The sequence below is a fragment of the Mauremys mutica genome, chromosome 8, assembly GCF_020497125.1.
Source record: "Mauremys mutica isolate MM-2020 ecotype Southern chromosome 8, ASM2049712v1, whole genome shotgun sequence".
NCBI classification, from domain to species: domain Eukaryota; kingdom Metazoa; phylum Chordata; order Testudines; family Geoemydidae; genus Mauremys; species Mauremys mutica.
The window spans coordinates 73,880,634-73,896,100 of record NC_059079.1 but is presented as its reverse complement, the minus strand read 5'-3'; the positions used below and the strand labels follow the sequence as shown (position 1 = coordinate 73,896,100).

At 42.9% G+C, this 15,467-nt stretch overlaps 1 protein-coding gene across 8 annotated transcripts in view; it reads left to right on the top strand.

Moving 5' to 3' along the window:
- Positions 1-15,467, top strand: part of LOC123375395 (protocadherin alpha-C2-like) — a 334,194-nt gene that overhangs the window by 84,445 nt on the left and 234,282 nt on the right. The window contains exon 1 of one of the 8 annotated variants that reach the window (XM_045026243.1): positions 421-2,775. The exons of the other annotated variants lie outside the window; for them this stretch is intronic. Within the exon in view, the coding sequence (XP_044882178.1) occupies positions 421-2,775 (2,355 nt within the window). Of the gene's footprint in view, positions 1-420; positions 2,776-15,467 lie in introns of those variants that run through there. 8 annotated transcript variants of the gene reach the window in all.

The window sequence follows — 15,467 nt, the reverse complement described above, 5'->3', positions numbered from 1 at the left end:
AGGTCGTAGATTCATACCATCAAATTACAGATCTATAATTTCCAATAATAATATAAGCTGTTTTAAATTTTAAATTAAAAAAACACAATACTGAAAACCAATGGCGTCATCAGAATATTAAACCACCACGAAAAAGTATATACATTACAAAGAAAATAGTGTTACAGTTATTTTAAAATAAACCTGTCATTGTTTACTTACACATTCACAGACACATGGTGTCGCTGTCCCCTAAAAATCCGTTTCAATAAGAAAAGAAACACATAACTCCACCTTCAAGAAACGTCGGGAGGGCTCCCGGATGCGAGAGAACTAGATTAAATTAAACTGCTTTCAGAGGTACCGCATCCCCCTCATTCACTGGACTCTGCTGTTCGCTCAGTTAAAAACTGATTTATAAACCCGCACCCCGTGTCCGCGATGGCCCTTCTCCGGCGAGACTCCCTAGTAACCAGGCAGCTGCTGCGGCTGGTTCTGTTGCACACGGCCTGGGAGGTGGGCAGCGGCCAGGTCCGTTATTCCGTGCCGGAGGAATCCAAACACGGCACCTTTGTGGGCCGCCTGGCTCAGGACCTGGGACTGGAGGTGGCGGAGCTGGTGTCTCGGATGTTCCGGATGGTCTCCAGCGGCAGGAGAGACTATTTTGAGGTAAATGTGCAGAGCGGCGTTTTGTTTGTTAATTCGCGACTAGACAGGGAAGAGCTGTGCGGCCAGAGCCCCCTGTGCGCCATGGACCTGGAGGTGATAGTGGACAAACCCCTGAGGATATTTCACGTGGAAGTGGAGATACAGGATATAAACGACAATGCTCCTGTTTTTTCAGCAAGTGACTTAAATATATTTATTGCAGAATCTAGATTACCAGGCTCTCGATTCCCGCTAGAGGGCGCATTTGACGCAGATATTGGTACAAACTCTCTGCTAACCTATAAACTCAGCCCAAGCGAACATTTCACTCTTGCTGTCACTACTAACGACGACCAAATTAAATCTGCAGAAGTTGAGTTAAAGAAATCTCTGGACAGAGAGGAAACTCCTGTATATCGTTTATTACTCACCGCCACTGATGGGGGCAAACCGGAGCTCAGCGGCACTGTTCAGCTGGTGATCACGGTGCTGGATGTGAATGATAACGCGCCTGTATTTAATCAGTCAGTTTATAAGGTCCAAATACTAGAAGGTTCAGCTAATGGGACGTTAGTCATCAAAGTTAACGCCACAGACTTGGATGAAGGTATTTATAAGGATATTACATATGCCTTTAGCAGTCTTGTTCCTCCCTATGTTAAGGACATGTTTAAAATACATGGAAATTCTGGTGAAATCAGGGTTAAAGGGAAAATGGATTTCGAATACATTAACTTGTACGAAATTCAAGTTTCGGCCAAGGATAAGGGGAATCCCCCACTGGCTGGACACTGCAAACTCTTGGTGGAAGTTTTAGACATGAACGACAACGCTCCAGAAATAACAGTCTCTTCTCAATCTCTGCCGGTGCCGGAGGACGCTCCCCAAGGGACAGTGGTGGCTCTTATTAGCGTCTCTGACCGGGACTCGGGAGACAACGGCAAAGTCACCTGCTCCATCCCCCCGAACCTGCCCTTTCGGCTCGTCTCCACCTTTAAGAATTATCACTCGCTGGTGCTGGCGGAGGCCGTGGATCGGGAGCGAGTGTCTGAATATAAGCTCGTGGTGACAGCCAGAGACGAAGGGGCCCCGTCTCTCTCGGCCAGCAGCAGCATTTTGGTGGCGATCGCGGATGTGAACGATAACGCCCCCGCTTTCCCTCAGCCCGTTTACACGGTGTTTGTGAAGGAAAACAACCCGCCCGGGGCCCATCTCTTGACCGTGTCTGCCTCGGACCCGGACCTGAGGGAAAACGCCTTTGTGAGCTACTGGGTTGTGGAGCGAAGTGTGGGAGAGCAGCCCCTGTCCAGCTACATCTCGGTGCACTCGGAGAGCGGGCACATCTATGCCCTGCAGCCCTTTGACTACGAGGAGCTGCAAGTGCTGCAGTTCCAGGTGAGCGCGAGGGACGCCGGGTTGCCGTCGCTGTGCGGGAACGTGACTGTGCAGCTCTTTGTGCTGGATGCAAATGACAACGCGCCCGCAGTGTCCCCGGCCGGCTCCGTCGGCGGCTCGCCAGGGCCCGAGCTGGTTCCGCTGTCGGCCGGCGCAGGGCACGTGGTGGGCAAGATCCGAGCGGTGGATGCGGATTCCGGCTACAACGCCTGGCTTCGCTACGAAGTGCAGGAGCCCGGGGCTGCGGGGCCTTTCCGGGTGGGTGTGTACAGCGGGGAGATCAGCACGACGCGGGCCTTGGAGGAGGCGGACGGCCCCAGCCAGAGACTCGTGATCCTGGTGAAGGACCATGGGGAGCCGGCGCTGTCAGCGACAGCCACTGTCAGCCTGTCCCTGGTGGAGAGTCCCCAGGCTGTGAAATGGGACTCGAAGCCAAGGGGCGGGAGCGACGGGCCCTTGGTTGACATGAACGTGTCTTTAATGATCGCCATTTGCTCGGTGTCCGGGCTGTTTGTGCTGGTGATTGTCGTGTACGTTGGCCTGAGATGCCACCCGGGTCCGGAAGTGATGTGCGGGCCTGGGAAAGCCACCATGGTGTGCTCGAGCGAGGTGGGGAGTTGGTCCTATTCCCAGCGCCAGAGCCGGAACTTGTGTGTAGGGGAAGGCACCGCCAAGAATGACCTCATGGTTTTCAGCCCCAACTTCCCTAACTCGGCAGAGAATGGTGAGCACGAGAAACTACAGGGAGCACAGGTGAGTCTGATGTAACTGTATGTGCAATGTTTCTTACGATATATCTAAAGAATTGTGGCTAGATTTCCATATGAAATTTGTTTGGTCTGTAGAATAACGTCATTTACCATCTAAGGAACAATTTCTTCATATAGGGTATATGTTCATTTAGGGTATACTCTGGACAGCTGTATGCGTGAAAAACACCTGCGACTGTTTTTCTTCGATATAGTCTGGCATCCATTTGCCGTATTTCCGATTATTTGTTTACCAAGTGTAAAGGGCCAATAGTTTTCGAGATACTGTTTGAATGCACATAGTCTACGTGTTTGTAAGATTAAAATCATGAGGCTTTAAATATTAGCTGAAAGAAATACTAAGCATGGAGATCTTTTCTCTGCATACGTTTTTTAAGATAAAGATATCCACTTTTTCTCATTGTACTCCAATCTTCGAGAACATGCAGGCGACCTAATATTTCGTGTGCTATGAAATAATGGGATTAAATAAATGCTTTGTTTCTGTCAAGCTGTGTCTGCTTGGAAAGATGTAATTTAGTGCGGCAGGGTTAGCATCAAGGCATGAAGTTCCCTACCATGGAACCTGTTCAACATTGAAAAAATTGATACAAAGGGAGATACATTTAGTGTTGAAGTGTGCGGCAGACATTACTACAGGGTTATTGTAATGTGGTTATTTATGTGTATACTTTCAAGATTGTAGACAACATTTTATAACTAAACAATATTTTGTAATCAGAAGGATAAATCACATGCAGTATTTGGTCAAGTTTGATGCCCATCTGTTTCTTGGCCAATTAATATTTTAATAATTATTTGGTGGACCCCTCTTCTCTTAATAAAATGTTCCATCAAGATCAATATAGTCTCAGAGTATCCATTAGCAGAAATACGATGTCACTCTTTATCTGTGTCTTTAGCTAAAGGTCTATCTCAGCCTTGAAAGAGCATTCCTTTTTCTTCTCACTGAGTCACTGGTGGCCCTTGCTATACCTGTTATTCACTGTTTTCCATTCCATAAGTCTTCGCTTTTACGTTTGCAGTAGGGGCATTTTTACATTTCCATATTACAATTCTACCACATTATCCGCATGTATTTATCAGCGTTATCAGCATCTTTTCTTTTAGGGCTAGATTGGGACACTTTGAGACCTACCTTTCTCCACAAGTAGTTCCATTTAGTTTAATGAGACTTGGCACCAAGGGCTATTCAAAGTTTGTAAAGTTACCACAATCTAGCCCATGTCGATGTAGCTGATATTGGAAATATAAATAACTGTTGTTGAACGAAGAGCAATTGGAAACATTTTAATGGAAAATGTTATGGTGCTAATAAACTATCTGGGAGTTGGAAGCCAGTTTTAAATCTCCGGTTTTGTCATCAGGAATTTAGAACTTGCCCATAATATCTCCAAATGTGGAGTGGAGCCCGCTTGCTAGCGTTTTCTTTGACTTCACTGAAAATAGGAATTGCTGCTAGACAAAAATGCCTGGAATTGTTGGAAAAGGGTCGTTACAAGGAATATGACCCAGCAATTCAGATGAAAGTGCAAATGGAGACATGTATTACTAATCATGTTCCATTTTATCCAAACCGGCTTTTACTTTCTAACCCCAAACAATTAGAATTTCTTGTTCCAGGTTTTCTCTGTTAATGTCTCACAGACGGGCAGTGTGTAATGAGAAACCTTTCACCATAGCTGATAAAGGAGAGATTTTACTATGATATAGTAGTCCTGTCTTTTCCTCCAAAGTCGGAAAAATACTGATTGATTTAGTGCAATGTTTTAAAGATGTGGAGGGGAATGTAAATGTGATAAAATTCTGGGCTTCTCAGCTATAGGGACACGCAAGGGAAAACACACTGTAGTATGTGTGTCCAGTGGTATGGAAAATGGAAACACTAAAATGGAAGAGGGTTTCTGACTGAGTTTGTTTCGGTAGAGGATAGATTGTGGGGAGGAGTGTAAGGGGTGCTGGTAGTACTGTTCCAAGCTCCCCCCAGAAAATAAACTCTGTCCTTGTGAGTAGCCAGAATGAGGTGCCTCATAGGAAATTTGTGGTCCTCGGTGATCCTTTGAGGTCGAGGATGATCTCTTTCAAAGGTTTTATTGATTATGGGTCCTTTTCTGACTGAGGAGTCTGATCCTTGAGCTGCATGTTCCTTGGCAGATGTTGAAGATTATGTTGGAAGTCAAGGTTGGGACACAATTGCTGCATGACAGTTGTCTTTCCTTTCTTCTCTGGCATTTTTCTGCGATCAGGGCAAGGTGATTTTCCTCAAAATTGGACATTCCTTCTCTGTCAAGTCTTTGCCAGTTATTCCTATTCTGGGCTACTGTCTCTTAGTGTGTGGTGTCGATGCCACATCTCTTGATGTTTATCCTGACAGTGTCTTTTAAGCATTTCTTTTGACCTCCCCATTTCCTTTCTTCTTTGGTGAGTTAGGTGTACAACAACTGATTTGGTAAGCATACATCAGGCATGCACACACAGTGCCCACTCCACCTCAGCTGGTGCTGGGATAATCAGGGCCTCAACAATGAAGATGTTGTCCTCTGTGAGGACACTGACATTAGTGCAGCAATCCTCCCACCTTATGTTGATCTTCTGAAGAAAGTCCTGGTACTGGTGTTCCAGGTTTTTCAGGTGTTTTCTGTAAGTCACCCAAGTCTCACAGCTACAGAGGAGAGTTGGGATTACCACTGCCCCATAAACTAAAAGTCAAGTACCTGTTCTGATATCATGATTGTTGAACACCCAGCAAGACAGTCTGCCAAAGGCAAGGCTGGCACAGTGGATTCTGTGCTGAATATCGATGTCTATGTCTGCCATTTGTGAGAGATGGCTGCAAAGATAGGCAAAGTATTCTACATTTCCCAGTTCTTCTCTGTCAGTGTAGATCTTCCTTGCTGGGTCTTATGATTCACCGGGAGCTGGCTGGTGGAGAACTTTTATTTTGCCAATGTTGACAGTTAGCCCTAGGCTTTTGTAAGCTTCAGAGAAGCAATTAAGGGATGTTTATAGATCCTCTTTTGGGTGTGCAACTACAGCACAATCATCTATGTACTGGAATTCAGTTATTGTTGTCGATATTACTTTAGTTCTGGTACATATATGAGAAAGGTTGAAGAGGTTGCCATCAGTCTGATATTGGATGCCAATGCCCTGAGGTAGGTGGTCTTGGGTTAACATTTCTATAGAGGCTAAGAAAATGGAGAAAAGGATGGGTGTTTTATGCCAGTTCAGATGACAAAGGGCTCAGAGGTAGAGCCACTGCACAGGATGGAGGCAGTCGTGGAGGAGTCTTACAATGATGATAAATTTGCTTGGGCAGCCAAACTTTGACATGATTTTCCACAGAGCCTCATGGTTGACAGAGTCAAAGGCTTTGGTTAGATTGATAAAGGCCATGTACAGCTCCCGATGTTGTTCTTGACATTTTTCCTGGATCTGCCTGGCTGTGAAAATCATTTCATTGGTGCTTTGTGATGGTTTTAAGCCACACTGGGACTCTGGAAGTACTTCCTCTGCAAGAGGGAGCAAGATAGAGCAGGCAATTCAATAAGAGTCTAGCAAGAATCTTCCTAGCAATGGAGAGGGCAATGCCTTGATAGTTGCCACAGTTGGCTCTGTCTCCCTTTTTGAAAATTTTTAGCATTACATAAGTCATCAGGGATTTCTTCTGTATGCTAGATTTTGAGGAGCAGCAAATGAAGTTTGTTAGTCAGTGTTTCTCCTACCACTTTCAGTACTTCAACTGGTATGCCATCAGGACCTGGTACTTTATTGTTCTTTATTTGCTTAATTGCTTTGCGGACCTCTTTAGGTGTTGGTGGGTTATCACAAGTTTCCCAGATTGGGTGCTGAGGGATGGAGTCTATGGTGTCATCAGTCACACTCAATTTTAGATTTAGAATCTTTTGCTACTGTTTCTTCCAGCGCTCTTTGATGGATTCATTATTTTTTAGAAAGGTACTACCATCTCTGGATCTCAGTGGTGTGGGGCCACATGAGCTTGGTCTGTACAGAGGCTTTGTCTCACAGAAAAAGTTCTGCATATCATGTCTGTCAACCAATGCTTGGATTTCTTTTGCTTTGTCCTTCCACCATTTGTATTTGATTTCTCAGATCCTCCTTTGAACTTCAGCTTTGAGCTGATGGAGAGAGCTCCGCTTCTGGCTTTTCTCTTCTGGTCTAAAAGGGCTGTGATCTCAATATTGTTGTCGTCAAACCAGTTCTGATGGCAGCAGGTAGCAAGGCCAATGGATTCCTCACAGACCTCATGGATGGTCTATTTTAGGGCTTCCCAGGCTTCTGTGACATGTGTGTTGTCATTTCCAGGTGCATATGTGGTCAGTTTTTCACTGAGGAGTGCTTGGTGCACTGAGGATTGAAGTCTTTGGATGTTGTATTGCCTCTGTGTGATATGGGTTGCTTTCTATGTTTTGGTGCAATCCTGATGGACACAACTGACCTCACCAGGTGGTGGTCAGTCCAGCAATCATTGGGTCCTCTCATGACATGGGTGATTTGAACAAATTATGCAGGTATTCAAAATAGGGATGTAAATATCATGTAAAAAGTTAACCATTTACATTATTAAAATTATATCATTTAACCGGTTAACTGATGTTGCTCCCACCAGGGTGACACAGCCAGGGCTGGGGCTGAGGTCAGCCTGCTGGTTGCCACAGGACTGCTAGGGCTGGGGTTGGCTGGCTGGCTGGCACAGGGCATCCAGGGCTGGGGTCACTCCGATGGGCTGGCATGGCCAAGGCTGGACTCCCTCCAGCCAGGGCCAGCTCCAGGCACCAGCGCAGGAAATGCTCGCTGGCCAATGGAAAGGGACAGCACGTCCAGGTGACGGGTCCCTCAGTCCCTCTTGTAGGAAAGGACCGTCCGCCGAATTGCCACCGAAGAATCAAGTGGTGCAGTAAAGCAGCTGCTGAAGTGCCTCCGATTGTGGCTTTTTTTTCTCTTCGCTGCTTGGGGTGGCAAAAAAGCTGGAGCCAGCCAGCCCTGCTTCCATCTGAGGCTGAGGTCACTCTGGCTGGCATGGGGTGGCTAGGGTTGGGGCTGCTCTGGCCAGCATAAGGCTGGGTCTGCTCAATCTGGTTGGCCCAGGGCTGGGGCTGCTCCAGGGGGTATGCAGCGGGTTAACGGTTAAGGTCAGTTAATGGTAAGTCTAATGCTTACTGGTTAATCAGTTAACCATTGAACATTTTACATCTCTAATTCAAAACATGATTTCTGTGTTGCTTGGCTGCTCAATTAGGTTTCTCAAACTTTGTTCAACTTTCCTGATTGGAGAAAAATAAATGATGGCATCTTCGAAAGGACAGCTACTTTGACACCAGAATGTAGGGTCTCACAGTGAATTGTGTAGATCTGTGATCCTCCTTCTCCTTTGTTTATGAAGAAGGAAAGAGTTATTAGTGTTGACATTTAAAGTATCACCACTGGCCATCTGAGTTAACTCCCTCTCAGATTTCGGAGGCAGGTCACATCTCTCAGAGCTATTTTTCCAGGTTCTTTGCAGACTCACCTCTGCATCAGTTACATTTGGTTCACATTTGTTCATGGTTGAGATTTGCTCCTCAGCCATAACAGTGGTTTTTTTATGATGATGATCAAATAAGAAAAAGATAGTAGACAGATATGGTACATGGGATGATACCGGTGTTAGCCCTAGTTTGACAGTTTTCTGTTACTCTCTGTGAGGCCTGGTCTACACTGGTGGTGGTGGTGGGGGGGATTGATCTAAGGTATGCAACTTCAGCTATGAGAATAGCATAGCTGAAGTCGACGTATCTTAGATCGACTTAGAATCACTTACTTCATGTCCTCACAGCACGGGATTGATGGCTGCCGCTCCCCTGTTGCCTTTGTTTCCGCCTCTCAACGAGCTGGAGTTCAGCAGTCGACGGGAGAACGATCAGGAATCAATTTATTGCGTCTACACTACACTGGGGGGAGACAGTTGGGAGATGTCCAGGCACTCTCCACGCCAAATTTAAACATTGAGAGAGAGGACAACAGGATAAGAACGGATATAGCCAGAGGGAGGGGTTTGGACATAAGGAAGAGGGGGGGGGATGGATACTAGACCAATAGGTCATAGTGGTGGTACTGGGTCCCTACCAAATTGGGTAACAAAGGTGAGAGAAGCCAAACAGCAAAAATTAGGATGTTTGTTCACCAAATGTGAGAAGCCTAGGTAACAAAATGGAGGAATTGGAGCTCCTGGTCCGAGAATTGAAACCGGATATCGTAGGAATAACCGAAACATGGTGGAATGGTAGTCATGACTGGAGTACAGGTATGGAAGGGTATGTGCTGTTTAGGAAAGACCGAAACAAAGGTAAAGGTGGGGGAGTAGCATTGTATCTCAATAATGAGGTAAACTGTAATGAAATAACTAGTAATGGAATGGATAATACGGAGTCTGTTTGGGCAATGGTCACATTAGGGAAGAAAACTACTAGAGCCTCCCCTGGGATAGTGATTGGGGTGTGCTATAGACCGCCAGGATCTAGCCTGGATATGGATAGAGAACTCTTTAATGTTTTTAAGGAGGTAAATACTAATAGGAACTGTATGATCATGGGAGACTTTAACTTCCCGGATATAGATTGGGGAACAAATGCTAGTAATAATAATAGGGCTCAGCTTTTCCTAGACGTGATAGCTGATGAATTCCTTCATCAAGTAGTAGCTGAACCGACGAGGGGGGATGCCATTTTAGATTTGGTTTTGGTGAGTAGTGAGGACCTTGTTGAGGAAATAGTTGTAGGGGACAACCTTGGCTAGAGTGATCATGAGCTAATTCGGTTCAAAATAAATGGAAGGATAAACAAAATTGCATCTGAGACTAAGGTTTACGATTTCAAAAGGGCTAACTTTACTAAATTAAGGCGACTAGTTAGGGAAGTGGATTGGACTAACATATTTAGGGATCTAAAGGCGGAAGACGCCTGGGATTATTTCAGGTTGAAGTTGCAGGAGCTGTCAGAGGCCTGTATCCCGAGAAAGGGAAAACGGTCCTTAGGTAGCAGTTTTAGACCGAGCTGGATGAGCAAGCGTCTCAGAGGGGTGATTAAGAAAAAACAGAAAGCGTACAAGGAGTGGAAGATGAGAGGGATCAGCAAAGAAACCTACCTTATTGAGGTCAGAGGGTGTAGGGATGCAGTGAGAAAGGCCAAAAGCCGGGTAGAGATGAACCTTGCGAAGGGAATTAAAACCGATAGTAAAAGGTTTTTTAGCCATATAAATAGGAAGAAAACCAAGAAAGAAGAAGTGGGACAGCTTAAAACTGTAAACGGAGTGGAGATTAAGGATAAGCTAGGCATGGCACAATATCTAAACGAATATTTTGCCTCGGTCTTTAATGAGGCTAATGAAGGGCTTAGGAATAGTGGCAGAGTGACTGATGGGAATGAAGGTGCAGGGTTGGAAATTACAGTATCCGAGGTAGAAGCCAAATTAGAACAGTTTAACGGTAGTAAATCCGGCGGCCTGGATAATCTTCATCCTAGAATATTAAAGGAATTGGCGAGTGAAATTGCAAGCCCGTTAGCGATAATTTTTAACGAATCTCTAAAGTCGGGGGTTGTACCGTTTGACTGGAGATTAGCTAATATAGTTCCTATTTTCAAGAAGGGGAAAAAAAGTGCCCCGGGTAACTACAGGCCTGTTAGTTTAACATCTGTAGTATGTAAAGTCATGGAAAAAATATTAAAGGAGAGAGTAGTTACGGACCTTGAGGTCAATGGCAATTGGGACAAATTACAACATGGTTTTACAAAAGGTAGATCGTGCCAAACCAACCTGATCTCCTTCTTTGAGAAAGTAACAGATTTTTTAGACAAGGGAAATGCGGTGGATCTAATATATCTTGATTTCAGTAAGGCGTTTGATACGGTACCGCATGAAGAATTACTGGTTAAATTGGAAAAGATGGGGATCGAAATGAAAATCCAGAGGTGGATAAGGAACTGGTTAAAGGGGAGACTGCAGCGGGTCGTATTGAAAGGTGATTTGTCGGGTTGGAGGGAGGTTACCAGTGGAGTTCCTCAAGGTTCGGTTTTGGGTCTGATCTTATTCAATCCATTTATCACTGACCTCGGAACCAAAAGTAGGAGTGGGCTGATAAAGTTTGCGGATGACACGAAGTTGGGAGGTATTGTCAATTCGGAGAAGGATCGGGATATCCTCCAGGGAGATTTGGATGACCTTGTAAACTGGAGTATTAGTAATAGGATGAAATTCAATAGTGAGAAGTGTAAGGTTATGCATTTAGGGATGACTAACAGGAATTTTAGTTATAAGCTGGGGACGCACCAGTTGGAAGTAACGGAAGAGGAGAAGTCCTCGGAGTCCTGGTTGATCTCAGGATGACTATGAGTCGGCAATGTGATGTGGCCGTTAAAAAAGCTAATGCGGTCTTGGGATGCATTAGGCGAGGTATTTCTAGTAGAGATAAGGAGGTGCTAGTCCCATTATACAAGGCGTTGGTGAGACCTCATTTGGAGTACTGTGTGCAGTTTTGGTCTCCCATGTTTAAGAAGGATGAATTCAAACTGGAACGGGTACAAAGAAGGGCCACTAGAATGATCCGAGGAATGGAAAGCCTGTCATATGAAAGGAGACTTGAGGAGCTCGGTTTGTTTTCCTTAACCAAAAGAAGGTTGAGAGGAGATATGATTGCTCTCTTTAAATATATCAGAAGGATAAATACCAGGGAGGGAGAGGAATTATTTCAGCTCAGTACTAATGTGGACACGAGAACAAATGGATATAAATTGGCAGTCGGGAAGTTTAGGCTTGAAATTAGACGAAGGTTTCTAACCATCAGGGGAGTGAAATTCTGGAACAGCCTACCGAGGGAAACAGTGGGGCGAAGGACCTCTCTGGCTTTAAGATTAAGCTTGATAAGTTTATGGAGGGAATGGTTTGATAGGATAACGTGATTTAGTCAATAGGTCAATAACATGTGACCACTGGTAATTAGTACCTAGGGTCAATGTTGGGATATTGAAAGTCTTTTTCCTGAGTGTCTGGCTGGAGAGTCTTGCCCACATGCTCGGGGTTCAGCTGATCGCCATATTTGGGGTCGGGAAGGAATTTTCCTCCAGGGTAGATTGGCAGGGGCCCTGGAGGTTTTTCGCCTTCCTCCGCAGCATGGGGCAGGGGTCGCTTGCTGGAGGATTATCTGCTACTTGAAGTCTTTAAATCAGGATTTGGGGACTTCAACATCTGAGTCAAGGGAGAGAATTATTTCAGGAGTGGGTGGGTCAGCTTTTGTGGCCTGCATCTTGCGGGAGGTCAGACTAGATGATCATAATGGTCCCTTCTGATCTGAAGTTCTATGATTCTATGATTCTATGATCCCTGATAGATTGATCGCTACCCGCCGATCCGGCCATAGTGTAGATGTACCCTTAGAGGAGACTGATGACAAAAGCTTCTGCACTAATGGGGGACTGGAATAATGAAAACATGAATGGGGAACTTTCCCAAAAACTTTTCTTTTCCTTAATGTTTAAGAAACTTGAATTTATACAATTACAGACATCCAAGATATACAGATTCTCACTTATATTAAATAAAGATAATATCTGTGTTTATAAAAATTGAGAATAATTTGATTATTAAATTTAAATTTTAAATGATAAAGACAATGAGAGAGAAAATAAAATTGTTGCAGCCATTTGGTAAAGACTAACGATGCCCGTGATGGGAGAAAAAATAACAGTAGAAGCTCCTTTTGCAAAATAACCAAGAGATGAAAATAGACTCTAAGCAGGATAGAATTTATTTTTTCCCAAAATTTTCTGAATGATCAAGGTATGTTAGACAACTAAAATGATAACTAGCTTGGTTTTACAGGTGTTTACAGGTTGTATTTTAGCTTATTTTTCTCACTTATGTAAAAACGTAACTCTAGTTCCAATAAGGAGAATTATAATTAAGATGCACTATAAAACCCCAGCTATATCAATTGATCATTGACATCCAAAGTAAATTGGTGATATTGTTCCATTGAATTAATATCATTTTTATTCACTTTTAACATCCTAGTTTAGTGTAACTGATCTGTTTTCTATAACTGATTTGTGATGTCATTGTAGCATATAATATCATGTATGTAGTGCACACTGCAATGTACTTTGTACATATATAACAGGGGTAGGCAACCTATGGCACGTGTGCCCAAGGCAGCACGCGAGCTGATTTTCAGTGGCACTCACACTGCCTGGGTCCTGGCCACCAGTCCGGGGAGATCTGCATTTTAAGTTAATTTTAAATGAAGCTTCTTAAACATTTTAAAAACCTTATTTACTTTACATACAACAATAGTTTAGTTATATATTATAGACTTAGAGAAAGAGACCTTCTAAAAACATTAAAATGTATTACTGGCACGCAAAACCTTAAATTAGAGTGAATAAATGAAGACTCAGCACACCACTTCTGAAAGGTTGCCGACCCCTGATATATAACATCATACATGAATATTATATCCACATACAGTTTTGTCCTCCAGTCATTTGCTCTTCTACCTCCCTTTAGCACTAAACCTCATGGTCCTGGCATAGGACATGGTATTTAACAGACTGGAGCTGGCAACAGTGTTATCAGCAAAAGTTACCTCAAATTAGAATACAATAAAGCAAGCCTCTTGTTTTGTTTTTAAATTTTGATCTGTGAATTTAAGAGTCTTTTTCATGCAACCACTTGAATAATTTTATAATGAGATTTCATCCAACAGCGCTATAATTGTTACTTTAGAGTAGAAGGAATCCAAGATTACTATTGACTATTATAAACTAGGGCTGTCGATTCATCGCAGTTAACTCATGTGATAAACTCAGAAAAATTAATCGTGATTAAAAAAATTAATCACAATTAACCACACTGTTAAACAATATAATATCAATTGAAATTTGTTACATATTTTTGGATGTTTTTCTACATTTTCAAATATATTGATTTAAATTACAACACAGAATACAAAGTGGACTGTGCTCACTTTGTATTATTATTTTTATTACAAATATTTGCACTGTAAAAATGATAAACAAAAGAAATAGTATTTTTTAATTTACCTCATACAAGTACTGTAGTGCAATCTCTTTATTGTGAAAAATAAAACTTACAAATGTAGATTTTTTGTTACATAACTGCACTAAAAAACAAAACAATGTAAAACTTTAGAGCCTACAAGTCCACTCAGTCCTACTTCTTGTTCAGCCAATCACCAAGACAAACAAGTTTGTTTACATTAACGGGAGATACTGCTGCTTGCTTCTTATTTACAATGTCACCTGAAAGTGAGAGCAGGCATTCGCATGACATTTTTGTAGCCAGCATTGCAAGGTATTTACGTGCCAGATATGCTAAACATTTGTATGACCCTTCATGCTTTGGCCACCATTCCAGAAGACATGCTTCCATGCTGATGATGCTCATTTAAAAAATAGTGTGTTAATTAAATTTGTAACTGAACTCCTTGGAGGAAAATTGTATGTCTCCTCTTCTGTTTTACCCACATTCTGCCATATAGTTCATGTTACAGCAGACTTGGAAGATGAGTCAGCCAGTTTGTTTTAAGAACACTTTCAAAACAGATTTGCCAAAATACAAAGAAGATACTAATGTGAGATTTCTAAAAATAGCTACAGCACTCAACCCAAGGTTTCAGAATATGAAATGCCTTCCAAAAGCTGAGAGGGAGGAGGTGTGGAGCATGCTTTCAGAAGTCTTAAAAGAGCAACACTCTGATGCAGAAAATACAGAACTGGAGCCAGTGCTCAGATGTTAATTTTACTCACACAATGCAGAGCTAACTTCTATAGCATAACCTCCAATTCAGCAAGGTAGTTAAGCATATGTGTAATTTTACACAAATGAATACATTAATTAAGGTCAACATCATCAGGACATCTTACTTGGTGCACAGTTGCCTTGCTGACCATAGGATAAACCCTGCTGTTCACCCGTCTCCCTAACAGAGGCAAACACTCTAATTTATTTCATCTTGGGCAAAACCAAAAACCAACCAACAAATCAGCCCCAAAAGAGAGCGACAGAGAGAAAACCAATACATGCAAACGTCTACAATTGTGCAGGTTGTACTCCACACAAATTCAAATAATTAAAAAAAATCTTTTTGGTAACGGGAAAATTTCTCAGGCGTGAAAGAATGGTAAGTAAAACAGAAGAGTTCTGGGAGCGCAGTGAAATTTTTGCACATATCGAATGACATACCACAAAAATATATCAACAACATATATCCACGCTGTAGGATAGTATATTTATCTTTACACTAAGATTTCTAACATTAATTAAAAAGATGGAGGCTAGTATATCTGGGCCAGAAACATACTTTAGTTAATCATGAAGATAACTATTAGAACACAATGAAACAGTCCCCAGTTTCAGGAGGGAGTTGTTCAATTTTTAAATGAGAACAGCAACATTTGGAAATACTAGAAATTTCAGATTAATTCTGAAATAAATTTTAAAAATCCCTGACGGTTAGAAAGGTACAACCACATTCAGACACATGGTGTCGCTGTTCACTAAAGAAACGGTGTAACAGTAATTAAAATTGAACTCCTCCCTCCAGCGACGGAAAATTACAGTCATTCAGAGCCTGGTGTCTGGACTGAAACCTGTACACGGATA